The 21,129-nt window shown below is 42.4% G+C and overlaps 1 protein-coding gene across 1 annotated transcript in view; it reads left to right on the forward strand.

The window, feature by feature from the left end:
• The window catches only part of LOC115085554 (neural-cadherin-like), a 256,917-nt gene extending 253,758 nt beyond the window's left edge, over positions 1 to 3,159 (forward strand). Inside the window, 1 exon segment of the mRNA XM_029591722.1 lies at positions 1,508 to 3,159. Coding sequence (XP_029447582.1) covers positions 1,508 to 1,912 — 405 coding nt within the window. The 3' untranslated portion in view covers positions 1,913 to 3,159.
• The last annotated feature ends 17,970 nt before the right edge of the window (positions 3,160 to 21,129 follow it).

Consider the following 21,129-nt stretch of genomic DNA (forward strand, 5'->3'; position numbering starts at 1 on the left):
GGAGGTCACTCAGTGCACAAGATCAGCGAGCTCCAGGCCTTAGTGACTTATCCATCTTATACTAAGTTTTATCACAACAGGGTGGTCATCCGATCGCACCCTAATTTCCTGCGTAAGGTGGTGATGGATTTCCATCTTAACCAGTCAATCTGCCAATATTCTTTCCCAGGACCCATTCGCACCAAGGCGAACAAGCATTGCACAGTTTAGACTGCAAGCGAGTCTTAGCCTTCTATCTGGAGTGGACAGAAGTCCATAGACAGTCTGCCCAACTTTTTGTTTATTTTGATAAGAATAGGTTGGGCGTAGCTGTTGCCAAACAGACAATATCCAATTGGCTAGCAGATTGCATCGCCTTCCTTATGCCCAGGCGGGACTGCATCTAGGTGGCCATGTCAAGACTCCTTCTGTGAGAGCTATAGCAGCGTCAGTGGACCACGTGCGAGCAGTTCCCATGGAGGAGATCTGCAAGGCTGTGACGTGGAGTTCTCTCCACACATTCACATCACATTATTGTCTGGATAGAGATGGCTGATGCAACAGTAGGTTTCGCCAGTCTGTCCTTCGGAGCCTGTTTGAGGTGTAGAACCCAACTCTTCCAACCTAGGGCCTATTGTTTGGATTCAGGCTGTCTCCCCCTCTGTTACCAACAGCACTGGTGTTTTTGTGCCTATTGACACCTGGTTAGGTGTTTGTTGGTCCCCTTTTTGTGTTGGGGAGCAGCCTGTAGCTAGATATTCACCCTTGTGTGAGGACTACCATCCTTCTTGTCCTTGGAGAAAGCAGAGTTGCTTACCTGTAACAGGTGTTCTCCGAGGACAGCAGGATGTTAGTCCTTACAAAACCTGCTTGCTACCCCGCGGAGTTGGGTTTCTCCTATTTTTTATTTTAATCGTAATTCTGTGTTACAAGACTGAAGAGGGGACCCTGCGTGGCCTACTGGGAATGCTCAGTGTGCCTAGTCAAAGTTCTAGAAACTTTGACATAAATTTTCCTCATTGGGGCTCCCTCTGATGATGTCACCCATGTGTGAGGATTAACATCCTGCTGTCCTCTGAGAACACCTGTTACAGGTAAGCAACTCTGCTTTATGTTTCTATTTCACTGGTGTTACATTGCACCAGTCTGCCTTTTTGGGGTTTCCAGTTCAGTTTGTCTGCCAATATCTATTTATTGTCTGTAAACTAAGGGCAGGATCCAGCTCCCTTCTTGTAAGTTGGTCACTCATTTGTGCCCTTCCTCCCTCCCCCCCCTCCCCCCCAAGCATTAAACATGCAAGCTAGCAAACTCTGTAGTGCTGAGCAAAGGGGCCTATTCAGAGCTTGCTTGACTGCAGAAGAATGAGAGAGGAGTACATTTACTTTCTGATGTTCACCGCCTAGTATGATTGTTTCGATTTTAGCAGCCTACAGGCAATTAAGTAAATAAATAAAAATAATAGTGTTTCTATAATTTAATGCACATGTTGGGAGGGAAAACCTAATCTTGCAATGCTTGATCTCTTCAGAATATTTATAACATACATGAACTGAAGAAACCTCTGTGTACAAACCTCACCCGATCATCCTCCAGGACCAAGGATCGGCTCCGGAAAACACGGTCCCAACCAAAGGCCCGCGTGCATGCTGCTGTCCTGCAGGAGGTGGACTCAAGCACAGGGGTAGCCCGCATGCCAGACTTCGGGGAATATGTACGTCACATAGTCTGGGAAGCAGACAACGACCCAAAAAGTCTTCCAGCTGACATACTTCATGTTTACTCTTCTGAGGGCCAGGGCTCTCTAGCTGGGAGTCTTAGCTCCTTGGACTTGTCAAATGTTGACGAAGACTTGAATTATGATTACCTCAACGAGTGGGGCTTAAAGTTTGACAAACTTAAAGAACTCTACCAGTCTCCACCTGGACAGGCGTAGGCCCTCAAATGTCCCACTGTAGCTACAGCGTGAGCCGGGCTTATAAAGTCTGAAGTAGCCCCTCAGCAATTCATGGAAAACTTGATAGGCCAAATCATGTAAATATTAACTTATTTATTACAAACATTTGTAACAACTGTGTGAATTTTATTTCTTGAGACAATCGAAAGGAGGAATCCTTTTACATGAACTGCATAAATATATGTAAAGTAAACATTTTAAGTTACCTTTCTTGGAACATCATCTTCACTATATAGTACCTTAGTTTTATAGCAAATAACTATCTTTAGAAATGTTTTCATTTTGTAGATTGTACTGCAGTCGATTAATTGTTTTATGTCTTACCATGACGTGAACTGATAGGAAAAGGTGAAGGCTTCCCTGGCCCATGGCTCTGACCCTCTTGGACCCTGCCAAGGAGACTGAGGAAGAGAGAATCCACTTATGTGGGAGATGGCCTTGCTAATTATTATTCCGTTTATTTTTCAGAAGTGGCCCTGTCTTGAAATTCAAGCTTGGAAAACACCCATCAGCGATTAATTTTAACTGCACTAACTCCTAGCCAGTAGGAGCAGCCCTAAGCTGTTCCAGCTCTTTCTCTTTGAGTGTACTATTTCTAAGTCTGTTACTCTCGCTGCCGCCTAATTCAAGAACTATGCCACAGCTACTAAAACTGTCTGCTACCAATACATATTCCCACATTGCAGAAATAAATTGTGGAACTTATTGCCACAGGATGTTGTGAAGTCAAGAAGTATAACTGGATTAAAAAAGGAATTAGACATTTTATAGGCAATAGGTTACTCACAAAACGAGAAGAGTGCAAGACAGGATGGACAACGCAAAATGTGCCTTATTTCTCATCCACTTCCTCTAAGCACCTGGGGTTTGCCACCGTTGAAGATTGATACTAGGCTCGCTGGACCTCTGGGCTACGGAACCTATGTACTAAACTCGTGCTTTATTTTATGCATGGGGTAAATGCATTTACTACACACGTTAAATATAGACTTGCTAAGGCCCTACCACGGGTCCCAGCCAGCAGGGTTTTAGCATAGAGGAAGGCTTATTAAATGAGATGGTGTCAGACTATTTTTGCATGCTTTTTAGCACGTAAGCCCTTAGTTTGATCATTGGTTTCCTTCTTACAAGGCAGGCAGCCGCTGATACTAAAGAGCTGTGATGGGTCTGTAGGCCATATTTCCTAAGTACAAAACGTTTTACCTTTCTTTTCTTTTTTTTATTAAGTTGGATAAAAATTAGTATGTGAAAATAAAAACCTTCCATTTTAGAAAGAGTATCATAACACAATAATATAGCAGTTTGTCATGGCTGAGTTTTCTGGAATTCTCCCAGAGATCTTGGGTTCCTTGAATACCTAATGTAAGTTTGCCCCCAGATGAGCCACATGTAACATCTGTGGACCAGATTTCTGTTTCAAGCAAAAAAAGTACAAAGAGCCTGCAATTTGGTTATAAAGTTTTGAAGTAAGTCATCTTATGCTCAAGAAATTAAATTTCTCATAATTTCAGAATGGGGGGGGGGAGGGGGAATCCCACTGAACAAAATTGTACAATTGAAAAACTTGCTCAAAAGCAGCATGGGACTTTTTTCTCCCCCCCAATTATTAAAATTAGCACTTCAGGCAAATGTCCCACATGCATTTTGTGCACATTTTTTTTGTGGCATACTTTTTTCTGGGGGGATCGTTTGCCTTCATGAAGTTTCAGGAAATTAAGTCCTTCTTTCAAAATTTTGCAGGAATATTCATCTGGTGCAAATTTTCCACTCTCCATGTTAATTTAGTTATTTTTCCTCAATGAAACATCGCAGCTGCTTTCATTCTATTCTTATTTAGCCTGGATGCTTATACAGTAACAATGAAGCAGATGACGGCAGTAAATCCATTTTCAATGGGACATGACATGGCACCTGCATACCCCAGATTCAGAACAGGGACACAACAGGGGCTAATAGTGCCTGTGTACTCCAGAGATAGAAAAGGGCACAGTAATTGATGGCATCTAAAGACCAAATGGTCTAGCAAGTTGCTTAGGGCAGTGGTTCTCAACCTTTCTTCTGTCAGGACACCTGACAGATGGTTCTCACATGCGTGACACACTGAACACATGATCGCCATGGGGCTAAATGTAAAAGTACACTTTGCATTCACAGGACACCCTCCCCCCCCCCCGACCTCCAACAATGGTGGAAAGCAGAACTATGACATTCCTTATCCAACTCATCCTACAAAAAAGATATTCTGATTCTGGTGTCAACTCAGTAACAGCAACACAAACTCCTACTATTACCAGGCTCAATAGCCCTACTTATGAAAAGACAGCAGTTTACCACCAATGCATGTCCTCTTGAGAAACAAATAAGACTGATACAAACGCTTACATGCTAGTAAAATATCTCACCTCGGTCACACACACAGAACTAACTTAACATATTCCCAGGATTGGCAGAAATGCTCATAAACTAATCCGCACAAAGTTACATCTATATTATGGAATGTATTATGGAATGCACTCCTTTCCTACCTATGAAAAGGCAACACTAAAAATATTAAACCAGGCCCTAAACACCAATACACCTCCTATTAAGAAAACAGAATGACTCAAGCAGCTATAGATCACCACACAGAAATAATTCTAAAACTATACTAATAAATAGAATAAATGTTTCAAAACAGCTACGAACAGAATAACATCCAACAATTAAAAACTCAGAAAAATTATTAAAAATTCTCCAAACACCAATAAAATATTTCAAAACATCAGACACATCACATAATACTCAATAACTAAATGGCAGTCAGTCAAGAAATTAAATTTTAAAAGCCACCTTTACTTACCCCCTCCAGCAGCTCTCTTACTCCTCTCTCATGCAGGCCAGTAGCACACACCAAAAGCAGAGGTAGTTGCTGAAGCTCTATCCTCATGGTCCTCTTCCTTAGGACCCATGACCAGTCTCTGTCTCTCACATACACACACACCAGTCAAAACCATATGACCAGTTTCTGCCTCTCACACACTAATCATCTCCCTGATCAGTCTCTCTCTCTCACACACACACACACATACAGGCTTCCCACTCCCAAATTCTCTCTCACATATACAGGCTTCTCATTCCCATTCTCTCTCTCTCTCTCTGTCACACACACACACACACACCCCTTCTTACTCCCATGTTCTCTCACAAACACAGGTTTCTCACTTCCATGCTTTCTCTCACACGCACACACACACACACTAATCATCTCCTCAACCAGACTCTCTCCCTCTCTCTCTCTCTCTCACACACACACACACACACACACACACACACACACACACAGAGGCTTCCCACTCCCATATTCTCTCTCACATATTCAGGCTTCTCATTCCCATGCTCTCTCTCTCTCTCACACACACACCCCTCCTCCACACCCAGGCTTCTCACTCCCAAGCTTACTCTCTCCACATGCACAGGCTTCCCATTCCCATAATCACTTTCTCACACACACACACACACACACACCAGTCTTCTCTCTCTCACATACACACACCAGTCTCTCTCTCATGCGTACACACACACAGGCTTCCCACTCCCATGTACTCTCTTACATATACAGGCTTCTCATTTCCATGCGCTCTCTTACACACACCCCCACACTGATCACCTCCCTAACCAGTCTCTCACACACACTCCAGTCATCTCCCTGACCAGTCATTTTCATTGTCTCTCACATATACATGTCACCTCTCTGACCAGTATCTCTCAATCACATACATGCTCTCACACAAGGGCTCTTAATCACAGTTACACATACTTTCAATCACACACACACAGACTTGCTGGCTGTCTCTATCTCTCACTTCCTGCCCCCCAAGCACAAATGGCAGCAGCCTCCTGCTCCAGCCCCTGCAGGCCAAGAAAGAAGAATCCCATCGGCAGTGGGGGGCACTAATGCTGCTGTCTACTTTGGCGATCGCTGGCTACTTCTGATTTTGCTCCAAGCCTATGCTACTGCTCAGGGCTGATGCTGCCTCTACTACTTTTCAATGCAGCCTGCCTCTTTCTTCTTCCCACACACCCCCAACACGGGCAGAAGAAAGCCCAGCTGCAGTTGCCAGCTTCTACTAACACTGCTGCCGTTCCCATCCAGGCTTGAACGTGCTGAGAGCCCAGGCAGCAGTGGAAGAACATCTGCCTCTCACTCGGTGAAGGAAGGGGAGGGAAGAGCAGTGGGAGACCAGGTAGCAGGTGACACACCTGCCGGTGCTTGGCAACACACTGGTGTGTCGCTAATCACTGGTTGAGAATAGCTGGCTTAGGGTAAAAACTACAATATCAATCACACCCACCGGCCCTAACACACTATGTGTACTCCAGGCACCAAAATGTAAACAATATCTCAAAATGTTGGTCCACCTGGTTTCTTTTCTCATGTATATCCTATTCCAGCTATCATGCTATAGGGAACAATATAATTTTGTAGGACCACTACTCATAGGGTCAAGGTATTCTACCAGACTCTTTTTATGGTTACAGGTCCGTTTTGCTTTATATATTTTTATAATTTTTATAATATTTTTTAGTATTTTCAATATTTCTCACAATTTTCTTTTCTTTTCCATCCAACTGATGAGAGCTCCAATTATACGTTCAAAATTTCAAGACAGCTAAAATAGCAAAGTCACTTTTTCAATCCAAGTATGAAACAATTGTGCAGTGATACTCATCTGCCACATCTGTGGCAGATGAGTATCACTGCAATTTCATACACAATTTCATACACAATTTCATACATAATCAATCACAATTGTTTCATACTTGGATTGAAAAAGTGACTTTGCTATTTTAGCTGTCTTGAAATTTTGAACGTGTAATTGGAGCTCTCATCAGTTGGATGGAAAAGAAAAGAAAATTGTGAGAAATATTGAAAATACTAAAAAATATTATAAAAATTATAAAAATATATAAAGCAAAACGGACCTGTAACCATAAAAAGAGTCTGGTAGAATACCTTGACCCTATGAGTAGTGGTCCTACAAAATTATATTGTTCCCTATAGCATGATAGCTGGAATAGGATATACATAAGAAAAGAAACCAGGTGGACCGACATTTTGAGATATTGATTAGCGTAATAACTGCCACTCCATGCACATTACTTGTCCCCAGAGGAGTAGGGTGACTGCTGAAGTTAGTGGTGCACCAGAAAATTTGCTGCTGCTTATGTGCCCTAGAAAACAGTACACCCTCCTACATAACTCTGTGAGCACTACTTTCTTTGATGCAAAAAGCCTATCAAATTTATGCTCAAAGTAACCCAATCCTTAGAGGGAACATTAGCTAATCCCTTAAAATAAATACCTAATCTGCTAACAGCAGTTACAATAAAATATAAGAATGAAAAAATACTTTCTGCAGGAACATTCAAAACCGCTTTCAGCATGCAAGTGAAGTTAATAAAGAGCAAACTTTTGTTTAAAATAGAAATGAGGAAGAGAGAACCATAATGCTGTAAAAGCCAGTGATCATTACCATCATTCTTACAGCAAGAATTAGTTTCGCAAGGACTGCATCTTTAAAATACAGACAGACCCTCACCTAATACAGAATAGAAATGTGCCAACAAAAAAAGGAATTCTAAACCTCAAGCCCAAATGTGTTATGCAGAGCAAAAATGGAAAAACCGAAACATCATTCCTCTCAAAACATCAAGCAATAAAACTGGAGATATAAAACATCATTCATATTAAAATCATGCTAATAAAAAGATTAAATGTTAAAACAGCTGACGAACATCCAATTAAAAAAAACTTGCATAAATTTGTTCTAATATTTCCCAAACACCAATAAAATATTTCAAAATACCTGATGAATAAAACATCCAATAATTAAATAATGTTCTAATATTTAAAAAAAAGGCATTTAAAAACAATAGAACCATCAAATTACACCCAATAATTAAAACTAATAAACATTAAAAAAAAAATCTCCTGCTTTCCAATCACCCTGAGATTATCGCACACACACAGACTCTCGTACATTCATATACATACACCTACAGGCTCTCACACAAACACACATACATGCACACAAATCTCGCACAGATATGCACGCACAAGGCTCTCACAGACGCATACACATATCCACAAGCTCTCACACAAACATACGCACACAGCCTCCTTTTCACTTCAGGCTGTGCCCCGCCAGCCTCCTTTTCACTTCAGGCCATGGTGGGATGGAGTCCGCCATGGCCCCACCGGCTTCCTCTTTGCTTTGGGATGTGGTGGGATGGGGTCCACTACGGCCCCACTGGCCTCCTCTTCACCTTGGGCCATGGTGGGATTGGGTCCGCCACAGCCCCACAGGCCTCCTCTTCACTTAGGGCCATGGCGAGTTGGGTTTCACCATGGCCCCGTCAGCCTCCTCTTCGCTTCAGGCCATGGTGGGATGGGGTCCGCCTCGTCCCAATGCATTGGGAGGTGGGCGAGCTGTGCATGCCCGCAGGAAAAGTTGTGCACAAGTGTACATGTACAACTTAGAACTCTAGGCGTGCATGAGCGTAGAACGTTTCCCGTGCTCGCATGTAGCTTAGAGGGAACGTTAGTGGTGGTGGTCAGCAGCATTGTTGTTTTGGGGGGAGAGCCAGGGAAGACGCGACAGCTTCCCAATTTGGTGGTGCACGGCACACCCCATTTTAAAGTTGGTGGTGCCCATGCACCACTGTGCACTATGGATGCTATGCCCATGCTCGCCCCATGTAGAAATGTTACACCTAAAGTTAATATAATTTACTCTAGTTCTTCATTCCTATTTTCTAGCCTATCCAAGGCTCTGCAGTGTTTATTCCATGCCCTTTTGAATTCCAATATTGTTCTCATCTTCACCATCTCTTCCTGGAGGGAGTAACAGGCATCCACCACCACCTTATGAAGAAATATTTTCTATTGGTCTCAGTTAACTCCCTCCCCCCCCCCCCCCCCCCCCCCCCCCATATTGTGACTTCCTAGTCCTTTACAACAGAAAAGTCTAAAGTATGTGCATCATTAACACCTTTCAGGTAACTGAATGTCTGTATCATATCTCCCCTGCACTTTTTCTCCTCCAGCATATACATGCTTAGACCTTCCGCCTCTCCCCATAGGTCTTCTGATACAGACCCCACACCATTTTAGTTGCCCTTCTCTGGACTGCTGTCATCTATCAGATCCCTGGCCAGACCTATTTGAGTTGGAGGCCTGTGTACTACTCCAATGAAAATGGAAGCACCATTTTCTTGTTTTAGGACAGCCCCTAACACTTTTTTCATACCCCCACACCCCTTACATTTCAGTTGCTTGCATATTGATTTTGACATAAAGAGTTACTCCTCCCACTTTTCGTCTCCTCTGTCCTTCCTTAATAGGTTATAGCCTGGTATGACCATATCTCAATCATAAGCTTCACTAAATTATGTGTCTGTAATAGCAACTATGTCCAAACCCACCTCCACCATTAGGGCCTGCAGATCTGGGATTTTATTGCCCAAACTATGAGCATTTGTGGACATAGCTTTCCAGCTATTCTCCCTTGGCATGCAGTTCTTCATAGTCACCTTTTCTGATCTTTGGCTTAAGTGTGGAAAATTGAGCTGATTGATTTTTATTTTCTCCTGTATTGCTTGAGGGTGACATTCCAATGTCTTGTGCCACCTCCATTTTCTTAGGAGCCTCTTTCCTGGCTCTGGCTCTGACAAATTTAGGCCATCTTTATTCTCTAGGCTTTTACTGCTCCATAAACAGCCCCAGCCTCCACTTTCTTTACATCATGTTTGGAGCCATGTATTGAAATTCTCTATATGGCTTAGTCTTTCCCTTATTATGAACAAGTAATACTTCAGAAAAGGCAATAATCTTTCTGTACTGCTTGGATACTGTTTTTAGCATGGTCATTGGTCCTCAGTGATTACATTAATAGAGTCCTTGCTTTCTTTTGTAATTGCATTGATTATCTGGTTTGCATTTCTACCAGCTGAAGATCCTGGAAGACATTTAACTTTTGTATCCCCTTCAAAATGATCTCCCAAATTAACTCCTCTGATGACTGAGTCTCTGAGCAGAAGGAACTGTGGGCCTGTGTAAGGCAAAGATAGATCCACCCAGGGTCAGTAGTGCCTGTATTCTCCAGATATATAAAAATGGACAAGACAAAGGCAACTGTGTACTCCAGAGATAGGTGTCGGTGATTCCAGGTCCAGAAAGAAATACAAGATTCTAAGGGAGGTAGAATGTTCTTACTTCATGATGGATTAATCTACCTCACTGAAATGTCACTTTATAAGCTTGTAATCTGAACAAAAACTGATTCATGTTTGAAAGCTAGATATGCCATTCAACTGTCAGAAAACACAACTCTTAACTAATACTTAGCTGCTAAAACCAGAACTATTGATACCAACCTACCTGGGACAGTTGGAGTCTGTACTGGTTTTTGATATGTCTCAGGATTATTTACAGATGATGATATATGCAAACTTCCAGAACTCAGCATATATCATTTGGCTGCTCAACTAGCTGAAATAAAATAAATCTAGCTCAACATTAACTTCCATCACTAAGCATTCTTGGATTCATGGTCCACCATTTTGAACTGGGAGAAGCAGTAGGCTTAGCAATGAAAATTATGAACAAAATGGATGGCACAATGCTAGCTCATGCTGTGTCATTGGCAGGTACGTCAGTGTAACATACTATCCGTAACTTCTCCAAACACCAAAGATTTCCACCTATCTCAGAGAAACAGCCTCTCTCTTCATAAGAGAAAATATTAGAAGAAGTTACTGCAAGTTGTGCAGTGTTTAAAGCTGAACAGGGTGATTTTGTACATATATAATGCTATGAATAATGCTACTGAGATTCAGAAAGACCCTGACACAGAAGTCACATGTTGTAATCTAAGCAAAATTGTTTTTTAAATAATGTATATAATCTTTTTTTTTGTACCTGTGAATGACTGCTAAGATGCCATTTTTTTTGTTTTGTATCTCATGTTCAATAAAGATTTTCATGGATTTTCGTTCTGTAAGCTTCTGGTTACAGTCTTCAAATCTTTAACCATCAATCTCAGAGCATATCAGTTACTTTTTTTTTTTTCCCAGTTGAAATCCACCTAATTTAGGGCCTGATTTACCAAGGCTGTTTTCTTATTCTGTTTCTATAGGAATAAAGCTTAGTAAATCCATGTTCTTTAGCCATAATCCAGGGGCTGCCAGGCTGAAGTAGTACTATTGAATTTCTCCCTTTGTCAACATGTAATTCAGTTTTCTGCATGTTACTTTCTATATAGAAATAACTTACATTGGACTGTTTACAACAAATGATTTAAAAATGCAGCTTAAGGTATATTTCACCTTCCCTTTAAATAAGCAGTAGAACTTGATCTGCAAACCTGCTATTAAAGGTTGATAGCTTTATTTTGGAAAATAAAATGAAAGTTCATAGTTTTGTCTGCTTTCCACCTTGAGCTCTAGTTTGTAGAGGTTTTGGATGGTCTGATTTCTTCCACTTGCGCCCATCTCGAGACACTGTGTGATAAGTCTCATGAAGAGCACACAGGCGAGCACAGTACAGGCATTTTGTTTCAGCCAACAGCTGCAGTGTTGAGCCCACATTGGGCAGCAGTAGTAGAGATTTCCCCCTCCCTCCCCCCCCCCCCCCCCCCCCCACTACCACTGTCAATCCTGTCATTATTATACCCCGGGGGGAGGGTTCTTAACTTGGCCAGCATGAGCCTGAGAGGGACTGACAGCCATGCCCACCGTCCTAACCCCATCCTGAAATAAGCATGCTGGGTTCCTTTGTTAAGAACTTTCCACTTACAAAAACATCTTTCAGAATCTCAGCATGTTCTTTCCTGTGGAAGCAACTACTGTTCTAAGAAAATACAGCTTATAGGGATCTACAGATATTGGCAATGATGGATGTGGTGGAGAGGGATTACTTATATTAAGAAGTGGTATGTATTGTTTTTTCATTAATTTATATCATCATCAAGACACAAAGAAAAAGACAGTAAACATAATATAGCAAGACCAACAACAAAAAACACTCAATGTAACTGTCTAGAATTAAGTCCACTAACTATAGAGGGGAGTAATGCAAAGTTTTCTTTAAAAGTCATGTAAACAAAAAAAAGGTATAATGTGAACAGAAAAAGAAATAGAACAAGATCATAACATTAACTATGATTAGTAATTATTGAGCAAACTTGTAATTAGTGGATTGGGATCATAGAAAATGAAATAATTTTCCAGATATCTGATATAGCATTACAAGGACATTTTTATCACAAACTGAGCTCTGATGTGGATAGCTTCTTGCCTCAAATCTAAACATTTATTTCATCTAGCCTTCAGTTTCCAGATAAATCTGAAATTATTCAGATTTTCAGGTTTAAGAAAAGTCCATATTCTGGAGAAACAATTTCAGGATCTAATTTCTATCTGGATCAAGAGAGAAGATACATAGAAACATAGAAATGATGGCAGAAGACCAAACGGCCCATCCAGTCTGCCCAGCAAGTTTCGCACTTTTATTTTTTTCTCATACTTAGGGTTGTTACAAAGGGTTGTTATCCCACAGGTTCTTAAATTTTAAGGGTTGTTTTCCCACAGGTTCTTAAGAACATAAGAATTGCCATGCTGGGTCAGACCATTGAGTCTACCAACCTATCTCCAATTGTGGTTAATCTGGGTCAATAATAATTACCTTCCTTTATGCTTCCTTTATGCTCCCAGAAGTAAAAGGTAATGATGCTCTTGACTATCTCCGTGATCAGACCTCAGCCTTGCTTGCCACTGCCTTCGGATTGCCGCTAGCCCTGACTCAAGCCTTCCATTGGACGCCTCTTCTGCTTACTTCTGTTATTAATATATCTCATAATCCCAGTAGTAAGAGGGTAACCTCCCTTGGGTGGTTCTAGTTGGTCTATAAAACCCTTCTATTTCCTCCCCAGGAAACTCTGGAATAGAACCCATGCATCTCTCAAACTCAGGTTCTTCCAGCTAAAACCACACTTTTTCTGGCTTGTTTTCACTAAACGGGGGGGGTCTTCTGGAATAGCTGCTATACATAGTCAGGAAATGCAAATAACTGGATATTATTTCTATGAAGTACTTTAATCGTTCCATCTATTGCTTTTATCTTGTAAGTACTCTCTGGAAGTTCATATACCTCTATCACCTCATATGAATGCCTCTTCCAGATGTCCGCTATTTTCCTCCTACCCCTGTAACTCATATTCCGGAGTAGGAACCAAACTTCCCTCTGTATTATGGCTCCTTGGGTCTTTCTGTAAAATCTTCTCTTCCTCTGTCTGAAGTTATGCACTGATGTTCTTTGTGCTACCTCATATGCAGTCTTGAGCTTATCTTGTTGTTGTTCCACCCATGGGTCAATTCTAGATGGCAGCTCCTCTGTTTTAGTCTGGAGGTCATATGGAAGCCTTGAATCTCTCCCAACAAGAAGGTAAAAAGGAGAGTACCCCATGGAACTATGTACTTTGCTATTGTAGGCCAAAATCGGTTCAGGCAGGTAATCTACCCATGTTCTCAACATGTCATGTAAAGTTCTATTGAAACATTTACATTGGGCATTCCCTTGTGGATGGTATGGAGTTGTCTGGCTCTTTTGTATTCCGTATAACCTGCATAATTCTTTAATCACTGCTGATTCAATATTCCTACCCTGGTCAGAGTGTATTCGAGCTGGGCAGCCATAATGGTTAATCCACTTTTGTGTAATCTGTTTTAGGAGGAGCTCCATATGACCTCCAGACTAAAACTGAGCTCCTCCTCATCCATAACCAACAAACATTCAAGTTCTCTCCCTCCAAAGACCCCATGATCGCCACCCTCACATCTCAAACCCCGGTACGAAACCTTGGCATCCTAGTTGACGCACATCTGAACCTGTAAAACCACATCTCCTCTGTCATTAAAGGAGGTTATTACAAACTCATGGTCATTAAAAAGCTCAAGCCCCTACTTCACACACACGACCTCAAAACTGTCGTCCAAACCACTTTATCAGCCAAGATTGATTATTGCAATTCCCTTTATCTTGGCCTCCCTTTCTCTACTATCAAACCTCTACAGATATTGCAAAACGCTACAGCAAGGATCATTAGCAACGCCCACAAATCTGACCACATAACTCCCATCCTCAAGGACCTACATTAGCTCCCCATCTCATTCCGTATACTTTTTTTAAAATACTTACCATCATTCACAAAGCCATTCATAATGACAACTCCTCATGGCTAAGTGAACCTTTGAAGTTTACCCAATCCTCCCGCCCCACCAGAATGAACCGAAAATGTACCTTACAAGTCCCCCCACTTAAGAAAGCCCGACTTACAGCCACAAGAGATCGTGCCCTGTCGATTGCTGGTCGATTGCTGGTCCCTCCCTCTCAATCTACGCCTTGAGCCATGTCCTTACAAGTTCCGAAAAATGCTGAAGACATGGCTTTTCCACCAGGCCTTCCCGGATTAATCCCTGGTTGCTTCCTTGCAACTTCCCCCCTCCTTTTTTATACCGATTATCAAATTTTCTGCCTCCCCCCTCTCCCCACAGTAAACCTCTGAATCACCTAATTTTGTAACATTCCTGGAGTCTTGCAATCTTGCCTCCCATATTTAATTTTTCACTAGTTACTGGTTCCTTTCTATTAAGTTCGCTTCCTCCCTTTTTTCTACTTATTATTCTATCAGTTATCCTGTTACAACCCCCCCCTGTTTAATGTAATTTCCTCCTTTTTGTTAATATGTAAACTGATATGATGTGTATTTTAATGTCGGTATAAAAAAAGCTGATAAATAAATAAATAAATAAATAACTAACTAACTAACTAACTAACTAACTAACAGCAAGCTGATTTCAGGTAGGCACTGCAATGGTGAACCAGGTGAACATTTCTGTCATAGTCAGAATGTTCTCCATTCCATTAGAGCTAGGTTCTAGCAGAGTATAATCAATTGCAAGGATTTCTATTGGGTAGGTTACTTGGAAATAATCAAACTCGATTTTCTCTCGGGGAAACAAGTCTTTTGCAAAGATACACCACTTAAATTGTCTGATCCAGTTCTGCACATCCCAGGTCATGCTCGGCCAATAATAGTACACTCTCAGACTTCTCAATGTAGTTTCCTCTCCCGGATGTCCAGCTTGATCATGTTTCGCTTGAATGATTTCTGCTTGTACTGCAGCTGGAACTACAAACTGCAAAACCTCCTGGCAATCTCGTGGCTCTTGTATTTGTCAATACCACAGGCGACTCTTCTGCGCACATAACTTTTTCTGATTTCGAGTCCAATTAGAACTATCAGGTGCAACACTGTTCATTTTTACAGAGAACACTAAGCTTAAGTCAGGATCTTCTTGCTGTAACTAACATAACACTTCCAGTGAATATGCTAGCGAACAAGTGTAACATTTTTGCTTCACCAATAGGGTCTTTGCCTAAACTTCAGGTGGTTTCTCTTTCTCCCACAAGTACTTGCAAACTTCACTTGGCTCTATTTTAAGAAAGTCACCCTGGTTTATAATATCAGCTCTGCTAATTGGGCTATCCACCTCTGTTCCATTGCTTGAACATTTGCTGACTCAAGGTATCTCAGAGGGTTGTAGTCAATCTGTACCGTGAATTTCTTGGATATGAGGTAGTCCTTATATTTTTCTGTTGCTGCCCACTTTAGTGTCAGAAGTTCAAGCTTGAAAGCACTATATAGCTCTTATCATTGCACTCAGACCTCTGCTTGCATAGGAGATGACTTTTTCCTCTCTGTCCTGTATCTGGCTGAGTACAGCCACAAGCCCTTTGAAGCTGGCACCCGTTGTTAAAACAAATAACTCAAATGGTGGAAATATCAGAACAGGTACACTAGTTAATTTCTCCTTGAGAGTCTCAAATGCTTGTTGACATTCAGAAGACCACACAGGTCTACAATTCACACAGGTTTACAATTCTTCCTGGGTTTCCCTATCAGCTGGTGTAATGGTAATGCAATTTGTGCAAAATCTGGTACAAATCGTCTAAAGCAGCTGGCAAACCCCATGAATTGACCTGTGACAGTTTTGGGAGGTTGCCAGTCTTGCAGAGCCTTAATTTTGCTGGAGTCCACCCCAGTACCATTTTCTGATTCTATATGCCCCAAATAATTGACCTCTTTGTATAATAGTTTACATTTTCTGGACTTTAATTTCAGGCCACATTCTGCCAATTGTTGGAAAATGTTTCCCAGCCTCTCTTGATCACTTGGGAAATCTCAGGAGAATACCAAAATGTCATCCAAGTATAGTAGAAAGATGCTAAAGAGGTAATCACTGAAGGTGAACTCCATAAACCTTTGAAATGTAGCAGGGCTATTGCAAAGGCCAAAAGCCATTCATGTCCATTCATAGAGACCAAATGGTGTAACCACTGTTGTCTTTGGTTGAACTTTCTGCTCCATCACCACCTGAAAATAATCTGATGTCAGATGAAGTTGTTACAAATGTCGCTGCCCGACGTCTCCACTCCGCCCTCCTTACCTCTCTGGCGACTCCTCCTGCGGTTGACGGACGTTTGGCTGTCACAGCGTCTGCCTGCCGTCCTCTCCGGCATCCCCGGTCCGGCTTGGGCGCTGCCTCCCGCCATGCTTTCCAGCTGCCTTAGGGCACGCGCGCCGCGCGGCCCTGCTTCAAATACTTTCTTTGGCGCGAACCTCAGGGGCGTCCCCCTGTGATGACGTCACGCATCCTGGATACAAAAGGCCTACACTATTGCTAGCTAATCGAGTTAGCAACAGGTATTCGTACTGGTGACCTCCTTACTGATGGGATTCACTCTCCGTACCTAGCTACTCTGCCTCTCCATTATTGGACTTGCTCTATTTGGGGTACCCGCTCCTCAGGGGCCTCTCTCTTCTCTTTCAGGTCGCAGTCTGGAACCGGTACTCGCTCCTCGAGGGCCCATGTTCCCGGACTCGCTGCCTGGACATCACTTCTGCCTGGAAGATACCGCTGCCTCCACCATTAATGAGTTACTATCTACTTCTCTCTCAGAGCTGTTCCCTGGAACCAGGTACTCGTTCCTCGAGGGCCTGCCTCTACTCCAGCTCCTGTGATTCCTACCGAGTGAAACTGCTGTGTGAGTACTCAACCAACGAGGCTCTATTCCAGAACCCTGCATATACTTCATTGTACTCACTATCTCAGTTTCTCTTCACTACAGCCCAGCCATTGTGGGGTCGCTGTTCCAGAGCCCTGAGGAAATACAAGCCCAGCTGGGCTTCATCTCTGCTCACTACTGCCACCTCTGGTGGCTCCTCAATACTATTAATAAAAGATCTATCGGTGTTGTGTGTCCTAAAGCTGAGCCTGACCTGTGGCCCCTGTTGTCAGCAGCCACATTGTCCAAGGGTCTACCCAAAACCTTACAAACAATAACAGAACTGAAGAGAAGAAAACAGCTTGGCTCAAAGCATCCAATGATTCATTGAAACCCTGTTTATCCCCCTTAATATTGTAACCTTCATATTTGTTGTAAACCGTTATGATGGATTTATGATGATGAATCCGAATAACGGTATATAAAACTCTACAAATAAATAAATAAATAAATGCATTGATCTTGGGTAGCGGTCCAAGTACAGATCCCTGAGGCACTCCACTGTTTACCCTTTTCCACTGAGAAGATTGACCATTTAATCCTAATCTCTGTTTCCTGTTGCAGTCTGGAACCGGTACTCGCTCCTCGAGGGCCCATGTTCCCGGACTCGCTGCCTGGACGTCACTTCTGCCTGGAAGATACCGCTGCCTACACCATTAATGAGTTACTATCTACTTCTCTCTCAGAGCTGTTCCCTGGAACCAGGTACTCGTTCCTTGAGGGCCTGCCTCTACTCCAGCTCCTGTGATTCCTACCGAGTGAAACTGCTGTGTGAGTACTCAACCAAGGAGGCTCTATTCCAGAACCCTGCATATACTTCATTGTACTCACTATCTCAGTTTCTCTTCACTACAGCCCAGCCATTGTGGGATCGCTGTTCCAGAGCCCTGAGGGAATACAAGCCCAGCTGGGCTTCATCTCTGCTCACTACTGCCACCTCTGGTGGCTCCTCAATACTATTACTAGTTAACTGACTAATATTATCCGGCTAACTTTAGGACAGTTCTTTGGCCTGACCAGATTTAATCGGTTAAGTTATCTGGCTCACTCTATAAGAATGAGATGAATAACTTAGTTAACGTAACTCCTCCCAGTTACACTCCTGGAATGTCTCTAACTTATCTGGTTATATTCTAGCCACCTAACTTATTAGCCAGCTAAAATATAGCCAGATAAGTGCTCAAATCATTTAGCCAGATAACTTCTGAGTTATCCGGTGTGAGGCAGCGGTCAAGCCAGGCTAGACATCTGGTCCACCTTAAATGCCTTAAAGAGAGTATGCTCTATGGGCGGGATCCTGCAGGGACAGGTGGGGCTCAGAGAGCATAGCTAGAGACTGGGGAATAAGAACTGGGATCCAGGTGGGGATAACCAGACCAGGCCTGAGATCTCTGGGAGGAAGGCACCTCCTGTGCGTAACACTGTCCAAATTTTGAGCTGAGACGAAGCAACACACTGTAAGTAAAGAGAGTACACTGAGGAGAAGACAGTCTATTGTTGTGCATGTGTGAAGTTATAATAAAGAGTTACTCTTTTAAGAAGGCTGGAGTCCGTCTAGTTTGTTTTCAGGCCTGTGGGAATCACCATTCATCCCCACATCCAGCTAAATGCTTTAGAATATGGCCATCTTCAAGGATAATATTCTGAGGAATCCCCAAAATGCTTCCCAAAAAAGTACTGGTTATAGATCCAAGGTTTCAATTGCTCAGAAATAATAGGTTCAACTCCCTGTTCTGCCAAGGAAAGGTTCCCTCCAGGAATTTTTACTGCACGTGCACTTCCCTCATCTTCCATTTGCCCCCTGTTGACTCCTAGGATTGCCCACAGGGAAGCCAACAATGTCTCTAATGCTGCTCGTCCAGTCGGAATAGAGTAGTTCAGTTGGCATGACTGAAGACGGATTCTGCTCTTCCCTAACAAAAGGAACCTTCAGCTGTGACTACATTTTCGGCCTGAATGAAACCCCACAAAGCTGTGGGGAGAGGCACTTCCTGGTTGCTAACAGGCAAAGATTGCCCCAACACTGATATCGAATCCACCTGACCAGACATCAGAGGAGGCAAATCAGCTAAAGGGTAAGAGTAAGTCTTGCCCTTGCATTTACTCATCATGGAAACAAAACCAAGTTTTACACTGGTCCAAAATCCACAAGAATTCAATAGCTAAAAAAAAAACCCAACAACATTTGCTGAACTCTGAGAGAATGTGTGTGTGTGGTGGTGGTGGTGGTGAGGTTTGAGAGAGAAGATTGCGATTGAGATGATATGAGTAAGAATGGTGGTATTGAAAGAAGCAAATTAAAACAGAAGAAGACAAGGAAGAAAAAGATAGAAATAAGATGAGCCAAAGAGATAGAGACTGGACATGGTGAGATTAATGGAGACATGAGAGAGAACAGACGAAAACAAGTGAAAACAGGAAAAGTAGAGGACAGAAAAGGTGCCAGAAAATAAGTAAGGAGTTGGAGATGAGTCTTGAAGAAGATAGGAGCAGAAAAGTGACATGAAAACAGGTACAGAGGTCAGTAAAAAAATTTGGGACAGGACTAATTCAGAGAGAAAGATAAGAGCCAAGCTGAACACTGAAGAATTTAAAAAATGAGACAGGAGCAAAGGTTAGGGCAAACTTTTATTTTGGTCTGCCTTGCGACGGTAAATCAACCTGATGTGATATATATTCTTGAAGCCAATCAGAGGTGAACCGCTCTCTGTCAAAGGGGTTCCATTGCTCATGGAGGGAAGCACAATTAAAAGTAATTCCAGATCCCTTACTTTCAGGGGCACTAGAAGAATGGTGATCTAAACATAATCCAGAAGAATCTGTAAATCACCAGCATGGATTGAAACATTTCTTATTCTGTTTTATACTACAATAGTATGGGAAGAGTCTTTTCTGGTTATTCTATGATTTCATTCAGAGCCTGCTCTCCCCTCTACCACACACAGGGGAACTTTCAGAAAGAAGCTGTCTCTGTGCTGGGAGTTACTGTGGTCAGAGAAAGAGCAGCAGACAGATAGTGCTCCAGTCCTACTCCAATGATTTCTTTTCTCCTGATAGTGTGCTGCTGCCTGGCAGTGGGGGGGGTACAGCAGCACCATAAGAGAGCGAGAGCTATAGCAAGCAGTCTGTTGGTGACTCAGTGTACTATTGTAAAAGTACGCCGGACGGGACCCTTCACAAGATATACAATTTTAAGCTTAAAATGGCATATTCTCAAAATGTTGTCTAGGGAACAAGGGAAAATTAATGGGCAATAACTGGAGATACTATTGATAAAGAACCCCTTCTAGCAAACAATTGAGGAAGGAGATCATTTTTACACTTATAAAGTAAAAGGAACAATATGCAATTTATTAAACTCAAAGAACAACTAAGCTAAATAATGTTTATCTATGCTTATCTATTCTAAATTATTGTAAAGCCTGTTGCTACGTTACGTTACAATGTGAACCGGGGTGATGTTTTTAACGTGCCCCGGTATATAAAAAATTCTTAAATAAATAAATAAATAAAAATAAATACGTTCAGTAGGGATGTGCAGACCAAAAGTTTAAGTTCATAAGTCCATAAGTCGAAAGGGGGGGTCATTTGCGGTCAATATGGACATATGGAGAATTCCATAAGTTGAGTCTATGTCCATATGTGCAAATAAAAATTTAAACCCCTCACCCGCCTTAATCCCCCCCCCCCCAAGACTTACCAAACCTCCCTGGTGGTCCAGCGGGGTCAGGACGCCATTTCTGAACTCCTTTGCAAGGAGCACGTGAGGTCGGTGTCACGTTGGAGTGACGCGGCGTCACGTGATTCCCCGCGCGTCCGCTCCCGGACCCTCACGGAACTTTTGGCCAGCTTGGGGAGTTTTGGTAAGTCTTGGGGGGGGGGATTAAGGAGGGTGAGGGGTTAAAATTTTTATTTAGATCAACAATCACGATTTCCAACGTATTCAACATAGCTATGTTGAATACGTTGGAAATCCGATCGTTTACGCCTCATCACTTTTTTAAGTTTAAAAAAAAAAAAAGTTGTGTTT

The sequence above is a fragment of the Rhinatrema bivittatum genome, chromosome 2 (genome assembly GCF_901001135.1).
Source record: "Rhinatrema bivittatum chromosome 2, aRhiBiv1.1, whole genome shotgun sequence".
Lineage (NCBI taxonomy): Eukaryota > Metazoa > Chordata > Amphibia > Gymnophiona > Rhinatrematidae > Rhinatrema > Rhinatrema bivittatum.